Source organism: Etheostoma cragini, chromosome 16, assembly GCF_013103735.1.
Source record: "Etheostoma cragini isolate CJK2018 chromosome 16, CSU_Ecrag_1.0, whole genome shotgun sequence".
Lineage (NCBI taxonomy): Eukaryota > Metazoa > Chordata > Actinopteri > Perciformes > Percidae > Etheostoma > Etheostoma cragini.
This window is the reverse complement of record NC_048422.1, coordinates 20,118,532-20,140,760: the sequence shown is the minus strand read 5'-3', so window position 1 is coordinate 20,140,760 and position 22,229 is coordinate 20,118,532. Positions and strand designations below refer to the sequence as shown.

Below are 22,229 nucleotides of genomic sequence, written 5' to 3'. Positions count from 1 at the left end.
TTTTTTGTGTTTTTTTTTGTTTGACCTCAGCTCTCTCTTTTTTTCCTACTCACATTTTAGAAATGTAATATAATACAAATATCAGTCACTGTGGAAGACGGTTGGATTTTCTTACCAAACACTTAAAAAAGATTCTTCTCTTAGGTGTGTTTTTTTAAATATAATAATAGGTACTTTATAGGTGTATTTCATCTGTCGTATCAATTCAATTAACGCGATTTTTTAATAAAAAAAAGAAAAGGTGATGTGCGGATATATGCAAAAAGAGAAAGGAAGTGTGTAGGCTTTATTGCTATATTTTCTGTCACTTTTGTGTGTCTGGGGTTGAGACTCTAGTTGTGATGGCTCGTGACTTTTCCACATGCTTGGTGTTGAAGGTGTTGAATGTGTCGAAGGTGTTGAATGTGTTGAAGGTGTTGAAGGTGTTTTAGCTCAGTTTCCTAGAGAGTTTATAGGCACTAGTACACTTCTATTATTACATTTGCTTCATCAGGTTGAAAGCAAAAGTAAAATACTATTTTTTGTGCTCGTTTTTTTGTGCGATAATAAACGGAGATGGTCATAAAACTAATACACAGAAAAGAACAACGGGTTATTTTCTTTGCAGAGGAATATTCCGTTCATTATTTAGAAGGCCTCTGACTATTAATCACCGGAAGGAATGACATGTCACAGCCTCAGCCCAGTTTGTGGTTGAGTCATAGTTAAAGCCTTGGAGTGTAAGTAGGTCTGGGTTGGACAGAACAGACGCACGATAAGCAAAGAAGAGAAGAAGAAACAGAGGGTTATACATGTTTGTAGGTATAGCTATGTGTGGAATTGTGTCTGTGTATGTTAGTGTTCCGCAGCTAAAGGCCACTTTAGGATCTGATAAGTTACTAATACAAAAATAACTTTCTCACTTAATTTACTTGTCAGTAACAATAAATAAAAAAATTGAATAGATATATTTTGACTGGAGGAGTTGCTTTCTGTCTGTAATGCGATGTAATGCCGAAAAAAAGCTGCTGTTTTGAGCTGAGGTATTGTGGTTTTCTCCGCAGCCAGAACAAACCTCTAACTGTTCCCTCTCCTCTTCTGGCAAACAAATCCCTCAATTTGGGGTTTGGATTCACAGCCCACATATCCACAAAGCCTGTTAACAGTTCTTTAAGGGACCCCAGCCTTTACACACACACTCACACTCTTCCCCTATTGTGGATATCCTCATTCATGAAGAATAAGAAAAATTACCCAGTGCCCTCCTCTCCACCTCTACACCGCCCCTACTCATACCATAAGAACGTGGTTTACAATTCCAGTAGTTGTGATTGTGTTTGTATACCCAGATACCGGCGTCCCCTCTTGAGTGATGACACGCCTGGTTGTCCAGGAAGTGCATCTATGGCAACCTCTTGTTTAGCTGGAAACGGCTAACAATTCTTTTCTTTTTTGTGTGTGTTTGTATATCTATTTATTCCATGCCTTGAAGCGAAGTTCCCACAAGGTAGGTCTGGCGGACAGAGAGCCTGTTATATCTGTGGGAACACACCCTGTCTCGACTTATGTCTCGACACACACACACACACACACACACACACACACCAACACATGCTCTTCCGCAGAGCCTGACACACAGACCTTGACCAGGTCACTGTTAACATGCCGTGTCCTGTCTGACTGTGACCTGCCCCACCCCTCGTACAGTGGCTTGTCTTGCTGTCTTCTGCTGAACATTTTATTTGTGTGATGTAAGAAAGATTAAATCAAGAAATGCTGAATTATTTTGCGTAAGATGACAGCTTTCATAACAACTTCCATTTAAAAAGAAATGTCTGGAAATATATACACTACCGGTCAAAATTTGGGGTCACTCACAAATTTCCATTGGAATCCATTATAGACAGAATCCCAGCTGAGATCAGTTGCCTTGTTTTTTTTAACCAGGGCAGCAGTTTCCAGATTACATTATGTGCTTACATAGTTGCAAAAGGGTTGTTTAATGTTTTCAGATTATATCAGATTAGTAAACAAAATGTGCCTTTGGAAAATTGGATGAAGGGTTGCTGATAATGGGAAATGTAGATATTGCATTAAAGATCAGCCGTCCACCCAGATCAGCTGGTATCCTGTCTATAATGGAGTGAAATGGAAATTTGTAAGTGACCCCAAACTTTTGACCGGTAGTGTATATATATACAAATTCTGTATTTATACACATGCATATAAACAGAAGTGTGAATGACAGAAGAAACAGACAATTTCCAGAAAATGACAACAGGATATGATGCCGCTGCAGGCACAGCAACTTGTTAAGAAGTGTTGTTATCTGCCATGTTACCATGGCAATGATGTTTACCCTCATCATTTCGTAACACATCCGGCACAACTTTGCATGCACCTACACCAGCTTAGCACATATAAATAACTGCATGCTCACAGACCTGCACGTAGATTTTAAACAGCTGGACTTTTACATGTGCTTTTTAGCTTTTCTCTGGATTCCTTTTTTTAAGGCTGTGACTTTCATTTTCCACCAGAAGTATTAACTGTCATCCCTCCTGTGCTGGAAATAATGTACCTTTGTGTCTGATGAGTGTCTCCTCTCTGACCTCCCCCTTTTTTCTAGTATGTCATCTATTACCATGCCCATTACCCGTATGTGTGGGAGTGTGAGAGACTCAACTTAAGTCCTTAAAATGTTTCCCTCAGGGCTATGGCAGATCAGGGTTACAGTAATCTGGCTGCAGGTTTTCCCGTTCATCTGCATTCAGCTGACCAAATGTAATTACTGGTTCAAAAGGTGACACTTTGATATAGGCGACCCAATGAAACCACTTTGTGTGTGCGGACAGGTCTCAGATCTGATGGAAAGAGGAAAAAGATAAGAGTTCTTAGCTACACACACACAGTGCGCGCACACACACACACACACATACACACACACACACAGACACACGCACACAAACACACTCCATGTGCTGTCTAGCTGAGATAATCTCATCTCCATCTGCTTGCCTTGGATGTGTAATAGGCTGCTCCTGCTGCGTTTCAGACTGCCCGCCTTGCCTCCCTGAGACCGAACTGGGTTAAAATAATCAACATTATCAACAGTAGAAATACGCCAGACTGGGCAGGCAGTAAAAACCCAAACCCCTCCATTCTGCAGCCACGGAAAGCTGTTGCTCATTTTATATGTTTGTTCTGGCCTATGTTATTTCTGGCCTACATAAAGTATAGTCAAATGCCAATGGCTGTTGCTGTGGTCCCACTTGGATTTGCACCTGTCCAGAAGGTCAAAGTTTATATGTGTACTGTACATGTGCATGCATGAACACTCATATGCACAAATGTGTCAACTCATGTAGGTTTTTATCTGGCTGTGTGTCTGGGTTAGCCAGATGTCTGTGTTAATCAGGGAACACTGTAGTGAGTGTCTCTGATATGCATGTTTATGTGTGTTGTTTTTCTTCAGGCACGACAGCAAGCGCAGGTGAGGCACCAGATGGCCGCTGACAGTAAGAGTGACTACTCCTCCTACCTGCAAAAGTTCAACCAGGAGCAGAATGAACATTACTTTACAGTTATTCCCAACATATTCCAGGTAAATATAACAGCACTGCAACATACTGTATGTCCAAATATTTTATCTGATTTGTTGTTGCATACAATATTTGTAGTAAACCAGGGTTTCCCATGAATCAAATTTGTTAAGGGCGCCCACCCAGATAGGTTTGACTACACCCAGAAATATTTTGTTTGTTTATCATTGCTGTCTTTCAAAACTCTGTGTGCAAATGCAAGTGAAAGCTCTGACTGGATGAAAACTCTGCCAGAATTGTGTATTTATGTGCAATTATTACTTGGGTTGACTACTTCAAATAAATTATTCTCCGTTGCATTCTCACAGATTGTGAGCTTTGGAACACAATGTTATGAGTTTAAAATAGTTTTTTCACTTCACAGTTTGGACTTACTAATGCTCTTTTTTGAGAATAGGTTTAAACATTAAGAAAGATGTAAAGTGCATAAGAGCTTGCCCAGATGATACATAAGATCTTGCTCAAAATCAAAAAGACAGCTCTTGCGGACACACAAGCCCTGTCCAATCCACTCTAATTCTACAACACAAGCTAGTGAAACTTGTATTTATGAAGGAATATGCCTTCATTTTTGTATGTAGAAACTTCAAGACATGGAAGAGAGAAGAATTGACAGGATAGGAGTGTGCATGAAGACGTTTGCAGATGTGGACCGCCAAGTGCTGCCCATCGTGGGGAAATGTTTAGAGGGCATGACGAAAGCCGCCGAGTCCATTGAGCCCAAGACGGTGAGTATACAGAAATAAGATACATGTGTATCACACACATGTATCTCTCACACACACACAGACACAGTAGGAGGAATATGAGGAAGTTTAAGCACTGTGCTTGCTATAGTCTAAACCTGTTCTTTAGAGATCACGAGAGCCTGTTTTTAGTTTATACACTTCTATGAAGCTTATACACAAGCCGTTATTGGCTTAAGTTCTGTCTCATGGCTTATTATTATTTATTTGGATATTACAATGAAAGGCAGCCTTCGCGTACTTTAAAAAGAAAATAATCTGTGTGATATATTGAGAATTCACATGTTGGCTGTATGACAAAAAAACAAGACTGGGATTGCATTGCGTGTGTGTGTTTGTGTGTGTACGCCCGGCTGTTTGCATGGCCCGGCTCCAGGGAGATGACTCCAGCCTGTGACTGTCTGATGCAGTAAACAACATCGGGAATAACTTATCACATGCTCCTTCCCTGTCTTTGTCTCACTTCCTCTCATGTATGAAGTGCACAATCTTTGACCCATGATCCTAACTCCAACCAGACCCTCTGCCCTTATCAGTTCATTGAAGCTGATGCACACTGCGCTTGATTAATGTCCTTCCTGTGTCTGAGAAGTCTGGCTAGGTCCCTGACCTCAGTGTTTTTGTCGTAACTCCTGGCTGACAGATTTAGGTCTTTTCCTCTTTCTTCTGTGTCCCACAAACTGGATAATGACAGTTTCTCTCACTCTCCTTTCACGATTTGAACTCTTATCAGATTTAAAAACTACTATAAACAAGAAAGTCACCAGTCCCACTATTGTGATGCATTTTATCTTCGGACGTGCTGATTAGCCGGACATCACAAACAAACATAAATCCCCTGTTTTAGTCATTGTTTTGTAGGGCTGCACACTAAAATATATTTTTATCGTTTTGCAAAATCTTGCACAATAAAAACATTGTGGAATGGTGCAACATATTAAACATGACAAACTGCACTTTAAAAAGTAACTGTCATTTTTTTGTTGGTGTCTTCAATTCAACGATCAATGTTGGATCCTGTTTTCCAGTACACATTTTCTGAATTTAAGAAGAATACTGAAAGCAGCAGAACTGAGCAGGGTTGTGCAACTGATCCAAATAATAATATATACGATTTTGGCTTCTAATGATCAAAAAATTGAATATTCAAGAAAAATTATTATTATGCACATTACCTTTTGCCAGTAAACTCTTTCTTGGTCTAATGTTCTGAATGAAAAAATGGAAAAGTATATGTTAGGGGTAAGGGAGGGAAATTTTAGAGTTTAAAGTGTTTTCAATGTTGATTTATTTAACTTGTTCACAATGTTTTTTAACATCTTTCCAAAAGTCAATGAGTAATCTCATTTAAAAATACTCGTGATTATAATTTCTTCCATAATCAAGCAGCCCTAGAAATGAGTACACTTTAAAATCAGTGTATTGATCGCAAGTTATATCGTTATCGTGATATTCAACGTTAATGACTATTGCACATTTTCCTCGGATCATACAGCCCTAATGTTTTGCAATTTCAGTTTCAGTTGAAGTGGATGAAACTGTATCAGGTGTGTTACTGATTGCTGCCACCACTCTCCCCCACTAGGACTCTAAGCAGGTGGTGGAGTCCTATAAATCCGGGTTTGAGCCCCCAGGAGATGTGGAGTTTGAGGATTATGGCCAGGCCATGAAGAGGACGGTGTCTGACACCAGCCTGTCCAACTCCAAAGAGGCCAGGGAGAAGCCTGCTGGCAAGAGCAAAGGCAAACTGTGGCCTTTCATTAAGAACAAGAACAAGGTAACACATGCAATGCAAACTTAACACGGAGCCACGTTTGCACTTAAACTTACGGCAGAGCCTTGCTGTTTATAGTGCATTTTGTTTCCCTCGCTTAAAGTTATGGTTTGGAGTCATTTCACCCTAGGGTCCTTTGCACCAAGACCTCAAGCCAAACAACCCTCCAGAAGCTTTTTTCACCTGTGTGGAACGATGGGCAAGTTCGCTTTATCAGCTGGTTAGCTAAGTGCAGACGCTAATGGAACCAACTGTGTATCTTGTTAATTACCCCACTAATAATGTCCAAAATGATACCAAACTTCTACAGTAGTACAATAGGTTGTCTACTCAGGTGAAAAAAGCTTCTGGGGAGTTGTGTGGAACGAGATCGGGGTGCAAAGGACCCTAGGATGAAATGACTTCAAACCATTACTTTAAAGGTCACGTTTCACTTTGGGGAGATTTTTATGGACTGGAGGGCCTATAGACTGTATTATCTTATGTTGGTTCTGTCTTGTAATACATGTGTTCAATGTCGCATTTGTAGTATCTGTTACATTTGTAGCACTGGTTACGTATTTAATTTCATTTTTGTGTAGATTCTTTGACTTTTTTAAGCTGAAGAACTTTGTTGCTAGTTCATGTTAGTATTGCCATTTCTGTTGTTATTATTTGCCGCCCCTTTTCTTCCTCCCTGGCAATCACCTCCTTTTGTAACACACACTAATGCATTTTTACTGTCATTCTGTGGATGGACTCCACTGGCTGAAATAACAGTTTACCTTTACCGTGTTTCCATTGACTGGAACTCTTGGGTAGCCTCCTTCTGAAGGAAGTTTCCTGCTTCTGAACAGCAAAACTGATTTCTGACTGTCTTGTGGGCTGGTGGCAATGTTGATATTGAATTAGAGCAGAGCATGTTTCAGTAATTATTTGTATATATATGTGTGTGTGTGTGTGTGTGTGTGAGTGTGTGAGAGAGAGAGAGAGAGAAAGAAATGCTGTAAGCAAGTGAGTGCAAAGCTAGATGAAAAACCCCAGCATACTCTATGTGTACACAAAATGGTAAACATGTTGCTTATCTGGTGCTTTAAGCACTTATGATACCTTTTTTGTAGAAGGTTTTTGGGAGCACAGACAGCCATAGAGAGAGGTATTTCTACTTTAAATCAGGCCTGCATGATTCAGGGAAAAATATGAATCACGATTTTTTAACTTAGAATTGATATCACGATTCTCTGCCACGATTTCTTTCTCACAAAGTTATGTTTATTGCACACATGAACAATGACAAAACAAAACAAATTGGCAGTACCAAACATAGATTTGTTTTGGCACCTATAGCACATTGCACATGAACACAAGCCTGTAAACGCTTGGGAGCGCTTTAAAACCTATTTCAAACAGTCTGTTTAAAACTCACAGAAGAAAGTAGTAGTGTTTGAGATGCAGTCAGCATCTGACTCACTTGCCCGTGCATGTGCACTGTGTGGTTTCTTAGAACTCATCTCTGCCTTATTCTGAAACTCTCCAACTACTTGATGAGTTATGCAGTCAGATGTTATAGCACAGTGATAACCAATTAGATTTCTCTGATGACGACCTCAAATTCAGCTGCTGATTTTCTTGGAGATGTGGTGAATTTCTCATCCTAGCTGGCATGTGATGAGGTCGGGAAAGAGAAAAAATGAGAAGGATTTCGAAAATGAAAGCCTGCATGCGCTTTGACTGAAACCGTTGCTTTTTGCTGTGTTGCAGCCGCTTGCTTTAACACATTTTCTTCCTACTCACTTTTTGTTTTCTTCTTTTTAACTATCTTTTTTTTACGTTTCATATGTTTGACTTATTTTTCAACAACATAACAACTGATACACCAGGTTTTACATAACTTTTGTTGTCTTATAATTTCCGTTTGGGTTCTCTGTTGTGTGTTTATTTTTTAATATTTGTAGGAGGCTTATTTATTTCGTTTGTGTTCCCTCCTCCTTTTCCTCCTTTGTCTTTTTTTTGTTGAATTCTTGCCCCTTTCTACTTCTTCTTCTTCTTCCATGTTTTACCTCCTTCTCCCCCTCCTCTCTCCGTCACGGCTCCCTCTCTTACTGGTAGCTTATGTCCCTGTTAACGTCCCCCCACCAGCCCCCACCTGCCCCCCCAGCCTCATCCCCGCCCTCACCCTCTGCTGTTCCCAACGACCCCCAGTCTCCCAAGCAGCAAAAGGAGCCCCTCTCCCACCGCCTCAACGACTTCATGAGCTCCAAACCCAAAATGCACTGCCTCCGGAGCCTGAGGCGAGGGGTAAGTGTGTATGTGTGTGTGTGTCCAGCGAGCTTAATGCATGCGTGTGTGTCCTACACCTGTATCTGAGCTCTGTACCTGCTTCACTGTATGGGTAAAGTAACAAAAGGTAGAATCTTTGCCTATGTGTTTTTACATCTGTTTTGATGGTCATAATGCCTACATGGCAGCATCTTACAGCAGGTGATTGAACTCGGTTACCAGTAACTGAATGCATCAATATGTAGGAAATGTGACACAGTGCTCCCATTGGCCCAATACAGATTTAATTTTCACTTTTTTTTTCTGTGCAGATGAACATTTAAATTTGTTACTATTTTTACAAAAACAAATGGTAAAATTTTTGAATGCCAGCAGTATTACAGGCCTTTTAACTTTACTAATACAGTGCTCAGCCTATTTGCTTCTCTAGCATGCTTCTGTAGCGCATAACTATAAATCCGTGGTACATGTCTGACTCATTCTCCATCTAGTCCCTCTTCATATTAACTCTGTGCTCACAATGACAATCCCTCTCACCCACTTCCCTCCCTTTGACAGAAATGAACAAGACGCCTGAGCAGTCTTGGCAGTAGCATGGAGACTGCAGTAGCTCTCTGCGCACTTCTATGCAGTCTAATGCTGGAGGCAGATTGTTTTTGTTTAGTTTTTTTTTTTGCAAGGGATATTAGGAAAAGAGCATACAGAAGAAAGCTCACATTATGAACAATAGGGCTGGGTCTCATTCAAAAAGTTTCTGTACCTTGCCCAAAAGAGTTACTTTGAAATTGGTTCCTAAACAATATCATTCTCTATGCCAACAGTATAAAATCTATTTTAACAAAAAGAATTTACAACATTACAAATTGCAGCACAAATCGTTTTTCTCCTTTTTTCTTCAGCTCCTTCTACCGGAGTGTCTGTGCATAATGGGGAGTTCTACCTGCATGCCTTTTCGACGTGTAACATTAGACAGCCAATCAGCAGCATTATTAGATCTTGGTAGTGAGCTCATTGGCTCACTGACGCTGATGAGATTTACTCATTTGGTATTGAATGACAACGCATTTTTTGATACTTGATACTATGAAAGCAATTCAGTCAGCACCTAAAAAATATTGAATTCAGTACCCAGCCCCAATGAACAAAGTGATGGATTGTGGGTATGGCAGCAGGCTGACTAAGTCATCCACACCACGGGGAGGGAGAAGGCCAGTAGAGTAATTTTAGAAGGCTTCCCAGAGGGTGGCCTTATCAGCACCAGCCTGGTGGGTCCCGATCCAGTGTTTGTTGTAATGGTATCGCTGGGCTGGGCCACGGCAGGTCATAGCATGTCATCCCCTAATGCACTTTATCCTCCAGCTCTCCCCGACATCCGGAATGTGCGGTAACTTACTTGACCCCACAGGTTTTTGTTTACACTCAAATTTTGAAAGGGCAGCAGTTGTATGAATCGGTGGTAACATGACGTCTAAAGAAGGCAGATAAACGATATGGTGCAACAGAGCAGGGTGTGCAATCGTATTGTAGAGGAAACGATTGAAGGTCGTCAGAAAAAAGGAAGTGTGTATTTTTTTTTCTAGCGCCGGACAGATCTGTCAGGAAGTGCACGTTTCTGAAAGCGGAAGTGCTGAAACAGCTCTCGAGAAGAGCGATAAAAAAGAGTCAGATCAGATGCATTGTTTGTCGACTATAAACTGATTAAACAGATTAGACGTTTGACCTTACTCTAACATTTCAATAGCATAGGACAATGGGTCTGTGAGAGGTTAGAAACGGTGTCAAGAGTAGAAAGCACATTAAAGAATGAACCTCTTTAAATGAATCTGCACTTCTTTCCATATCTCATGACATTTAGTTAAGTTACCCTTTCATGTCTCATGCCACTGACCTGTTTGTTTTTCATGTATATAGATGTTGCTTAATGCAGAGTACTTTTTTACAATATAATTTCTTTCTTTTTGGAATAAATCTACCATATGTCAGATAATTTTAAGGCAACTGAAGGTGCATGGTTAATCCAGCAACTAGTCTTTTAGGGACACCAGCCCTAATGCCTCACTGACACACACATTTTTGATCTAATGCCTATGGCCAGCTGCTGGTAGAGTGGCAGCTCTTTTGCAAACAAGCCTGCATCAAACCAAGCTAAGTAGCAACACTTTAGCTCCAGTACTACAGAAAGGAAGGCTTATTTTTAACAGGGTATATGCAGATCTTTAAAAGCTTTATACAGCTTTAATTCAGTTTCCAGGAAGGCTTTTGGATCTTATCTGAGCTGTCAGACGTGACATCGCTCATCGGCTCATAATCGGAAAATGTCCATGTTATTAAAAACAAATTTTTATTAAAAGTACTGGGAAAATAAATAAGAAACAGGTATTTAATTGCATTAAATGTAGCATTAAAATAACCTGAAACTTAAATTCCTGCAAAACCCCTGTTTAAAGAGTTAACAGACAGCAAGTTACAAAGACTACTTTCTATGATATTCTGTTGTTTCAGCTGCAGGTAAATCAAGAACATACCATTTTATTCCTCTTGCACCTCTTGCCAGGGGAACAGAGTATCACATTAGGGATTAGAGTAGTTGTGCCAGTGGAGGTGGGGTGTTGTGTGTCTCTGCACAGTGGAGGGATGTCTACCCCCGCATGAGAGCCTTTGTGGGGTGCATATTACCTGTCTAATCCATCCACAGTAACTGTGGAGACAGGAGAAGAAAAAAGAAAAGAAAGCGTTTGTGTTTTTCGAGTCAAATGAAGACAGTGTACAGCATAAGAGCTTTAAGACGTCAGTGCCGTTTCCTGAGTTCTCATTGACAAAGCTGTGTTCTCTCCGACGACCACCACAGCAGCAATCGCCACGCTCGCTCAATTGTCACAAAGAGCTTATGAAGAGGACTCTGGGTCGACCCACATATGCTTTCGAAGCCAGACAATATGTTGTAAGTGTGTGCGTGACGGGCATCAGTGAGTACCAGCGCTATGTGTGTGTGAGTGCATGTGGTTCAGGTGGTTGGTGCGGATATATGTGTGGATGTGTGTGTGATTAGTAGAAGCCATGTACAACACGAACAGTAGCCTTATTAACAATAATTTGTTTTGTGACACATTCAGTCATCACAAATAATGAGGAAAAATGTTCTCACAAAGGAGGCTTGTGTCTGTGCCTGGCTCAGTATTGATCACACAGCTCCGATGCGTGTGGAAGCGGGGCGAATGATCGGAGAAGAGGATGACTTCATTCCACATCACATCTATCAGCTTGATGTTTCTTGTTGCTCGCTGTTGTCCTGCAGATGTTTCAGGGCTTCCCCCCTACCGAGCATCTACTGTACAAGGGGTTAATTCACAAAGTGCTACAAGCACCTGAGGCTGTGGGGGATTATGGGCGTGTGGATGCCATTCATCACATTCAGCGATACCCCCCCCCCCCTTGCTATTTAAATTGCAGTGTCAGATGGATTTGACACTAGGCGAGGTGTTGGTCACGCTTTGGAAATGGGTTTAGCCTCCAGTACCCCGAATTCACCCCTCCTGGGCTTTCTTTGTGCTGGTGTGCCACACTGCAGCAATGTTATCTGTTTGTAAAGACCATAATATACCTGTATATCTATGTCTGTCTGGGTGGTTGGAAAGAGTCCAAGTATCTCTGTGGACCAGGGTCCGTATTTATCGAACTTAAAAGAATCTCACTCAAGTAGCTACTAAATAGCCAATTTACTAGTCAAAAAAAAATATGTGCTGAAAGTGGAAAATTAAACACATTTATCATGCAGTATGCTCCTTACAATAGACTGCATCTCTCTGATGATAACATGATATATCACATATATGCTCAGATGAAGAAAAGACAATCAGGGACAAGTATCTGCTCTGCATCTGCACAATTTGCATATTCATTGTTCATACATCCTTGTTTTACTTAGTAATATTTTTCTCAGAAATTCTTAAAAGATTTTCTTAAAAATTTTAAGCAACACCGAAGCACTCTTTTGTCTTTGGTGCCCCTACAGGTTGGAAGTGCCCATTACCGCTGTCTCATTCAAACTACAGATCAGCAACCTGATCTGGCAAACTTGCGTAGTGCAGTTATAGCAAATAGAGGGCCGCAAAGTGAATGCAGAAGTGCCGTTCACCCTGTTAAGAGTTGATGAACCACTGAAACGATTTTGGAAACATTATTTTAAGGTACAAAAGAATCTTTGGTGTTGCTTTAAATATTGATGAAATAATAGGAAATTGGCTAAAATTAAAACTGAAACTGGAGAAGAATGTTTAAATCAAATTCAAATAATAAGTTAAACCACCCTGTTCATCCATCCATCCATCCATCTTCGTCCGCTTATCTGGCCTCGGGTTGCAGGGGGAGCAGCTCCAGCAAGGGACCTCAAACTTTCCTTTCCCGAGCCACATTAACTAGCTCTGACTGGGGGATCCCGAGGCGTTCCCAGGCCAGGTTGGAGATATAATCTCTCCACCTAGTCCTGGGTCTTCCCAAGGCCTCCACCCAGCTGGACGTCCCTGGAACACACCACATCAGAAGATGTTTGCCCACCTCTGTTTCTGCTCTGCAGTCAGCTAAGATCTACTCTTAAACTCTAGCTTAAATTTTAGAGCATCTTTAAGTTGTGAGTAAAATTATAAAAATCATATACTCATAACATTGCAAGTTTAGTTTATTTTGATCACATAGAGACACAACATCACACACATAAAATCAATGATTTTTTAATCTTTTACTTAAAAAGTCCACAATTTTAGTGAGATTTTTTTCTTATACCCAGATTTATTACAATAAAGTCCACTAGAAACAGAAACAAAGCCCAAAATGGATCCTAACCCAGAGTTTATGATATACTTGCACACCATCAGTGCTGTCAATGTATAAATGTAAATTAGATATTATCTTATGTTCTGGAATTACGGTTTCACACATAGTAAATGTGAGAATAACATAGCGTCAGGAAGGCGAGAGGGAAGAAGGCATCATAACAAATACCGTAACACGTCATTCCAAGTGGATGACTTTATGAGTGGACCAAAGTTAGTCAAGCTCCTCAGTGTACCAGCCTTTGAGCCTCTAAAAGGATTACAAGTCATCTGCTCCAGCTCTACCAAGCCAAGGGTTGTTAACCTGCTCTGTTAACTCTGTTTTTTTGTATTGAAAACACGGCTAGAACAGACGCAGCAAGTGGTTGTAAATAAGCTGTTAAAACACGTTTACAACCCTTTCCTTTCTGCTTTTTTACTCTACTTTCCTTTTAGTTCATGATTACTCGTATTTGTTTTTGTACCTTCATTCAGGGACTTTCATTTGAGTTAAACACTGAGATGTATATGTGTTGATTGTTCCTTCGTAATGAGTGAGTTTCGACATTTTTGGTTTTGAAAGCAACTCTCCAGCTTGTCTGTGTACAGTATCTGCCTCCATGTCAACGTATGGATCAGCTAATGTGTTTATGGTTTTGGCGCCCTCTGCTGTCGCCTGCGTGCCATTGTGACGGCAGCAGAGAGGGATCAAGAAGTAAAGGGTCCATCCGTCCCTGTCGCAGTCACCACCCCTCTACTTCTTTCCTTACATTTATTTTAATCTGACTTCCCTTAATTTCCCCCCCCCCCATTCTTTACTTCATGCTTGTGCAGCAGGTTGGCCTTTTTGCCGACTTATTTTTTTCATTTTTCATTAATCCATTACATTAGAAATGCTAAACTTTACCAAATTAGAAAAAGAGGGTTTTGAAACTATCGCTCAAAGAGTTTTTTATACCACAACTTGCATATGAATCCAAATCGTAAAGCCTTTAATAACCAATATTAAATATCTATATAATATCTGTATTATATATTTAATAAGAATATCTATAATATCAATACTCAACTGCTACAATTATTATTATTATTACTTTTCACCCTTGCAATTCCTAAATTATATTAACTATGTAAATACTGTATAATAACATTGCTTTAACTATGTAAATACCGTATATATCCACACTCCTTATATTTCTTTATTTATATTTGCACCCTGAAATTTCTACTATTTGTGCAACTGCAACACAGAATTTCTCTTCGGGATCAATAAAGTATTTCTGATTCGGATTCGGATTCTTTAAGTGCCATACCCTCTTTTCCTTAAATGGTGAAGTTTGGCAAAGCAAAGAGTATCATTAAATACATTACATTTTTTATTTAAAAGAAAATAAAACAAATGGCAGCAATATTTTCCTGACGTTGACTGTTGTCTCTTTCTCTCTCCTGCTCTTCGCCATTTCTCTCTCCTCTCCCCCCATGAAGCTTTCTCTGAAGCTGGTAAGCATCACCGAATAACCTCACGACCATAGCGGCATGACCATAGCACGCATGTCACGTCCTCCCAGTAACACACTGTTAATAACGTTCTGTACGCCGTTCTGGTTTTGTTGTGCTCTCTTTTGTAATTTTTTTTTTTGGATTGAAGTTAATCATTTTAACTTTGCTGTTGACACAACGATGGACCTCAGACTCATGTCGTTGGCTCATTTGTGTATTGTTTTGTTGTTTTTTGTGTTGTGCTTGTGTTCCCGTCATGTCTCTCCCAAACTGTGTGGTCTCTGTGGTGCAGATCACACTCAATTCCCACGTCCGGAATCTCATTGAGGTGATCAGATTTACTCTATGTTTTACCTGTCCGTCTCTTAGTCTGTCTGGTAGTCCTTCTTCGTCTCGACAAATCGTATGTCCTTGTAACAAGCACTAATCTGATCTTATATAGTAGTTGCTCACTCATATCCTCACACTGCATGCCATTATTTTATAGAATGCTGTTCTGTAAAGCTAACATACTGTTGGAGAACTGTGTGATTGCAGGCCTCCAGAGAATATCATCATTAATTCATAATTTCCTCAGAACAAGACACACTTTGAGGACTAAAGGGATAGTTTAACATTTTGTAAACCAAAATGTTTTTTCAAAACCACTCTCATTTCTGTGCACTAGAAAGGAAGCCAGGGTAAATTGCTAGATTCTGTCCAAATTTATAAACTGCGCCTACAGACCCTCTTAAACGCACAAATTAACATATTATTTCTTGTTAAATTGCACCATTTTATTTCAGTCATTTCATGTCCAGTGTCCAATTTCCCACTGATCCTAGTTTTTATGCTAAGCTAAGCTAACTGCCAGCTGGCTTTATATTCAGGATTCAGACTTGAGAGGGTCTCTCTGTAAGAAAGCAAATTAGCTTATTTTTCAAAATGTCGAGCTAAGTTGACTTTGCAATTAAAATTAATTAATTATTTAATTAAAACAATTTTCGACTTAAATTTAATTGTGTTTTTATAAATCTACACCTGATTCTATACAGAAGAATCAATTAGTAAATTCTCATCCATGGATACTACAAACAAATTACATAACGTCTGCCTATAGTTTTAGTTTGGTCTTACCTTTTACCTAGATAATTATAGTATTTTGATTTGTCTTGGGGTACATAGAGAATGTAAACACTAATACATGACTTCTGCACTATAAATGTATCACTCAGAATGGAGTATGTCTCTGCATGATGATACGTTGCATGCCTGTTAAGTGTTGCGTGCTGGTACAGGGAGAAGGGGTAAGGTTGCCATGGTAACCTAGATGCTTGAGCTTTAACCTGGCTCATGTGAAGTCTGTAGCTCCAGCAGTTTTATCTTGTGGTGTCGCTGTGACCCATCTCAATGAGTTTCAACCAGGCCTTGGTCTATTCAGGCGATGCACCTTTTTCCATCATTGATCAGACTTCACTCAAAAACTCAACGACAGAGTCTACGGAGCCCCAAAGAGTTCAATATAAAGTTGATAAATAAGACTTAATGTAAGACAAATGATTAAAAAACAACTCATTAGAATGTTTATCTTATTTAATCATGATTATTTCTACATTAACAGGGTTTCAGTTGGAGTTGATTCTTTTTAGCCACACTAGCAGTGTGGCTCTAGGGATGGCAATGTTGGCCAGTTGACCACTTTGGTCCAGACTCAAATATTTCAATAACTGTTGGATGGATTGCCGTGAAACTTTGTACAGACATTTATCATCCCCAGAGGACGGGGGAAGCCCACTGACTGGAGTGATCCACTGCCTAAATAACAACCAAGTACCTGCAAAAGTAATGCCATTCCCATCAGCCTTAGCTGTACCCTGTGTTTAGTATTAATCAGCAAATATTAGCATGCTACACACAAAACTGAGATGATGAACATGGTAAACATTAGCATCGTCATTGCATTATTATTGTGAACATGTTAGCATGCTGGGATTAGCATTTAGCTCAAAGCAAGTATAGCATCACAGAGCAGCCAAATTGCTGTAAACCTTTAGTTTGTTATTTTCCAAAATCACTTCTTATGACAGTGGAGGTGCCACCACTCCCCGCCCCCCTCACCTTTTAGCCAATCACACGCCTCTAACCCCCCTGCAGCCGCACCAACTGCCAGCTAGCTAATGAGTTGAGTTCTCCTGTATACGTTTTTGACTTGAACACGCTAGGGCTCCATACAGACCAGCTTGCTCTATTGTATAGCAAGCTTGAGAAGGATACATTAAGTCTACAGATAGCTCGAGAGACGGCCGAGCAGTATGACTCATCAGTTCAGTGTTACTGACTGGAAACCTTCTCAACTGGAAATATGACCCTTGTCCAGCCAAAATAAGATGTCTCACTCACACAACATTGATTAAAGAACACACGATCCTGTCAGAAAACAGCCCCATTAGCCAGCTTACTCTGAAACACTATATGAGCAATAAAAGGATGTAGCTCATACTTTGTTACATTTCCGATGCATCGGCAGAGAGCACTAGATTAGGCGCTGGCACATTGAATGGGTGACTGGCCTCAACTCTATACAGATACAAACATCCCAACACTCAGTGAGTGTGTGTTATTAGAGACCAGCAGCAGTATCTCCTTCAGGTGAATGATGTGGTTAGAACATAACAGGGACTCCATTTGCGGGGCGTATATCCCTGAGTCGTTCCCTGTTAAAACAACAACACGACCAACAATGAGTTATGAGGGTGGTTTTATTAATCGTATGTGTTATAACCGCCTTTTCCCCATTTGTGTTTCTTTTTTTTCTGCCCCTCTTCTTTCCTTTTCTTCTCTCAGGGCTCTGGACCAGAGGACTTCAGCCACCTGCCACCAGAACAGAGGAGGAAGAAGCTGCAGGGCAAGATAGATGAACTGAATAAGGACATTCAGAAAGAGATGGACCAGAGGTATCTTTTTTAAGGTTTTAAATTTGTCCCGATATTTGTGTTTACCCCATTAATTTGCAACAAAGACTTGTACTGACTCTAGTGATTTTCTTTCCCAGGGACGCTTTAACTAAGATGAGGGATGTGTACGTGAAGAACCCTCAGATGGGAGACCCGGCCAGTGTAGACCCCCGGCTATCAGAAATAGGCCAGAACATCGAGAAGCTCCAGTTTGAAGTGCAGAAATTTGAGGTAAGTTCAGTCTGAGCTCTCATTTATATGCTGTGTTAGTGTTGGCGAAGCTTTCTTGTTTGGTTTATCCGAGACAATGAATAGTAAAGAGTTCAAACGCACTGTGGTTGTTCCAAAGAAGTCTGCTGCTTGTCCATATTAGGAGAAGATGTGATGCAGTTGGAGGGGCTGGCCACATGTCTGCGCAGGGAGAGAGGGAGTCCCAGAATAATGGCCTTGTTTAACCTTGTAAATAAATTGCAAGTAAAGTGGAGTGCAAGGCAGTGACGTTCCTCCTGTGATGGTTCTTGCCAAATGTTAAAGCCATCTGATTCACGGATGATAAAAAAAAGAATTCCACGCTGCTTGAAATACATTTTCAAGTCATCACGTAGGAAAAACAGGTCAGCTGCAAACAACACGTATATAATGATTGCGTGTGTTTTAGGGCTGGTTAGCAGAGGTGGAGGAGAGGATGCCATCCAAGAGTGATACGCACCGGAGAAGTGGACTCTTTGAGACCCAGAACAACACCACAGTGAGCAACAACTGTGCGCAGGACAGAGAGAGGTATGGTATACTCTGACGGACAGTCTTTCAGTTACACGCAACATCCCAGACCCCAGAGTTGTTGCACACCTAATTTTTTCGGAGGAAAACTATGTATGTTTTCACAGTATATTTACTGTGTGTGTGTGTTGGCCCTTGAGCAGCCCGGATGGCAGCTACACAGAGGAGCAGAATTCAGAGACTCAGGTCAAAGCCAACATCAATCCCATCCTCCCCACCTCCTCCACCCCAGAGTTCGACGACGAGTTTGACGATGAGGAGACCCTGCCCACCATAGGGACCTGCAAAGCCTTGTATCCATTTGAAGGTAAGAACCCTTTGCTACTGAAGACAAATATTTCAAAGTATGATGTGGGCCCTTTATTAATTTGGGTGTAGGCTGGCGGAATTTGAATTACTCTGAACGAAAAGTAGTACGGTGTGAGGAAGTGTGTGGAGGAGGAGAGTGGATTTCACCCTGTTTTCAAAATCCAATTTGGCAAATTCTCAAAGGGTGTTGACTACATTGCTGTGTGCAAATCAGAAGTGGTAGACAGCCTATTAATAAATAATTAATCATTATAAATTTATACTTTATCAATCCCACAAGGGAAATTACAATGTTTTCACACATTACACACAGGCCTGAATTACTTACTCATGCTTAGTACCTACGTATCCGTGCAACAGAGAGATGTTGAAGTGAGGGGGCTGAAGCTGTCAATGGACAAGCGCCCCGAGCAGGTGGGGGATCAGTGCCTTGCTCAAGAGTACCTTGGCAGTACCCAGAAGTGAACTGGCACTTCTCCAGCTACCTGTCCACCAGCATACTTTGGTCCGTTTGGGGACTTGAACCAGTGACCCTTTAGTTCCCACCCCCCTACAGATTGAAAAACGGCCACCAACCAATATATAATATTTTGAAGCAGTTTAGCTGTGAACCCCCCCACCCATGACCAAAGGAATGGTGTGAGCAGTGATTTTTTGTCATCTTCTGTCTCTAATTTGTTGGTATTTTAGAGACCTGAAAAGGTGAAAGTATCTTACTTTTTTCAAGGATATTTAGAGGCCTTAAGAGCTACAACCATCATGGTATTTTATGTACTTGAAACGTTTTGGAGGCCTTAAATGGTGAATGTATGAAATATTTTTCTAATTGAAAGGCTGTTTTAAGCAGAAGAGGGGGGAAAAAGCAGAATTATGGAAAAACTATTTTCTGTAACATATTTCTTTTCTTTGTACCTAATTATCTGGTGACACATACGATTTTTATTGGGAGCCCTTTGAGGGGTCCTGAACCTTAGACAGGGAAACCCTGGTCCACTGTATTCATTTAATATTATGTGGGATTAGACCCATTGCTTCCTCTTTGTTTTCATGAAATCTAATTTACACATGAAGCTCTAATCTACATTAAGTTAATTTTAGGTAGTTCCTCAAAGTGTACAGGGTGGACTTTTCTTATTCACTTTAGTCGTCACGATCTTCTGTTGCCTTTTCTGTTATGTTTCCCTCCTCCCGCAGGTCATAATGAGGGCACTATCGCTGTGGCAGAGGGCGAGCTGTTGTACGTGATAGAAGAGGACAAAGGAGACGGCTGGACACGAGTGCGCCGGAACGAGGACGAAGAGGGATACGTCCCCTCATCCTACGTTGAGGTCTTTTTGGAAACAAATGCCAAAGGTGCTATGACATACATTTAACTCAGCAAGTGTGTTGTTGTTACTGTGAGTCAATTATTTTCTATTCACTGCTGTATGAGTGAGGCAAATTATGGAGATTACAGATTGTTACTGGTAGCTCAGATAAGAGAATATCCTCCTCACCCAACACGCAGATTTGTCCATTGTGCCTCATGACAGTTGGGAAAGTTGTTGCTGATAGTGTGAGTGTATCACTGTAGGCTGGTTTTTTGAGCTCCGAACAAAACATTTGCTAATGTTTAGGTGATGACACTGAATGTGGGCTGAGCCAGGAGGAGGATGTGTAAGACTTGTGTAAAGAAGACTCTTTTAGTTCCTTACCTCTCATTCAATGCAGTGCCACCTAGTGGACATACAAAATAAATCATCATTTCAAACACAAAGTACAGGATATATACATATACTGTTTTTTGTTAAGATTTCAGATGACAGTATTCCATTCAAATGATGTTTTGAATCAGAATCTGAGCCACAACTTGGTCCAATATTTCAGTCATTATGGTAATAAATTACGGTTGAGTGAATGTATGCACCATCTGATGTGGCAATGAACATCAAGAACAAGCTATTGTGTTTTGTTCACTTGTTGTTTCCTGAAAGGAAAGCATGCTCGATGTGCAATCATGCAGATGTATTTTCAGTCTGCTGTAAAGTATGAATAAATATTAAAAGATATTTTTGTAGGCTAAACCAAAAAAAAAAGTAGAATAAAAATTGCGCCCACCCCCCAAACCTCAAATGTTGCATGCTGTAGAGTAGTCATAGAGCTGTTACAACATGACAAAGTTGTTAAAGTAAGGGGTCATTTTTATAAATGTATTGAACAAAATAGTAGCTTAGCTTAGAATGTTCTTTCTTTTCTTTTTTTTAATCCACCTTTTTTATTTGAAAGTGTTTGGTCTGTGCTGTTCTGGTCCTTTTTTTCCCCCCAGGCCAGTGGTTAAGAAATAAAGGACTGAAAATTAGCAGTACTGAGCTATATGGTGAGACTGGGCTAAGAAATGGAGCCGGTCAGGACTTTAAAGCTTTGTGGTTTCCTGCATGGGTCTCAGAGCAGCACCTACTTGAATGGTGCATTTACTGTACGGTAAAAAAGCATGGTGTGTATGGCCTATGTGTCATTTCACCTCACTGCTACAATCACAAGACATTCCGTGCTACTTTCCAAGACTTGGCATCGACTCAGAAATCATCTCTTTTGCAAAGCATTACCCAACCCAATCCTTAAATTACCTTTCACACGTTTTAATCAGCTTTGATGGCTGGTTACTGGCACACAGCATGGCGTTCTTATGTGAAGGTTGTCATTTCACATCAGAGATTTTTTAAGGTCTCCTGTAATTTTTATTGAAGAGCATCTGAAATGTGTTGCATGCTATAGCATTTGTGGGATTTTTCTCTTCATCGTGACCTAATTTCAGCATGTTGTGACAAAGTAAAGTGGCTGCATTCTAACATGCATTCAAGCCTACTGGTGACTAAGCTGAAACTGAAAGGTGCTTAGTTAAACAGATACATATTTGGGTTTATGGAGGTCTTTCACACATACAATATGTGTAGATATAATTCATGCCGGACACCAAAGTGTCGTATGACACTTTAAAGTAGTTTCATATATGCAAGGACTTCTTTCTTACTCCTCTCCATATCTGAATATTTGGGCTGTTGTCGATTTTCCTTTAAAGCTATCTAACTTTTCTTTTTGTCATTTTTTTTTTGTTTGTTTGTATTTTTCTTTTTTTTTAAATTGCAGATTCCTAAAAGTGTGAGGCTGGCAGAGGAATGGCAGGGCAAGCAGCCTCGGAGAAACCACCATGTTCCTCACGCGCTCACAGAGTCAGAGAGAGAAAGTGAGAGATGACCCGAATCTAAAAAAGAGAAAGACGGCCAATTAGAACGCATCTCAATTTCCCAAAAAACCTTACAAAACGTATCAGCAGCGTTGCACGTCTTTGGCAGAACTCTGCGATGTGAAGCAACGCTAAAAGAAATCCATCAAAATGTTTAGCACTCATAACCTTTTCCATTCTTAACACTCATACAGCAGTCTCAACCACAGTATACAATTTGTTTTCAGCAAAGCTTCGCTTCATAATGTAACTAACTCCGCTTGAACCAAGCGCGGTCATGAACGTGGCTGTTGGCTTCCTCACTCTGAACGCCACC

At 40.5% G+C, this 22,229-nt stretch overlaps 1 protein-coding gene across 23 annotated transcripts in view; it reads left to right on the top strand.

The window, feature by feature from the left end:
* LOC117959272 (formin-binding protein 1) overlaps positions 1-21,993 on the top strand; it is a 59,198-nt gene extending 37,205 nt beyond the window's left edge. For 5 of the 23 annotated variants that reach the window (XM_034896303.1, XM_034896301.1, XM_034896291.1 and 2 more), the window contains exons 7-17: positions 3,455-3,583; positions 4,163-4,309; positions 5,913-6,104; positions 8,190-8,378; positions 14,654-14,668; positions 14,961-14,996; positions 17,492-17,601; positions 17,700-17,832; positions 18,260-18,381; positions 18,513-18,688; positions 19,885-20,427. In XM_034896303.1, coding sequence (XP_034752194.1) covers positions 3,455-3,583; positions 4,163-4,309; positions 5,913-6,104; positions 8,190-8,378; positions 14,654-14,668; positions 14,961-14,996; positions 17,492-17,601; positions 17,700-17,832; positions 18,260-18,381; positions 18,513-18,688; positions 19,885-20,063 — 1,428 coding nt within the window. In that variant the 3' untranslated portion in view covers positions 20,064-20,427. Of the gene's footprint in view, positions 1-3,454; positions 3,584-4,162; positions 4,310-5,912; positions 6,105-8,189; positions 8,379-14,653; positions 14,669-14,960; positions 14,997-17,491; positions 17,602-17,699; positions 17,833-18,259; positions 18,382-18,512; positions 18,689-19,884; positions 20,428-21,816 lie in introns of those variants that run through there. The other 18 variants (XM_034896293.1, XM_034896299.1, XM_034896292.1 and 15 more) reach the window with 18 other exon arrangements.
* Positions 21,994-22,229: the final 236 nt, after the last annotated feature.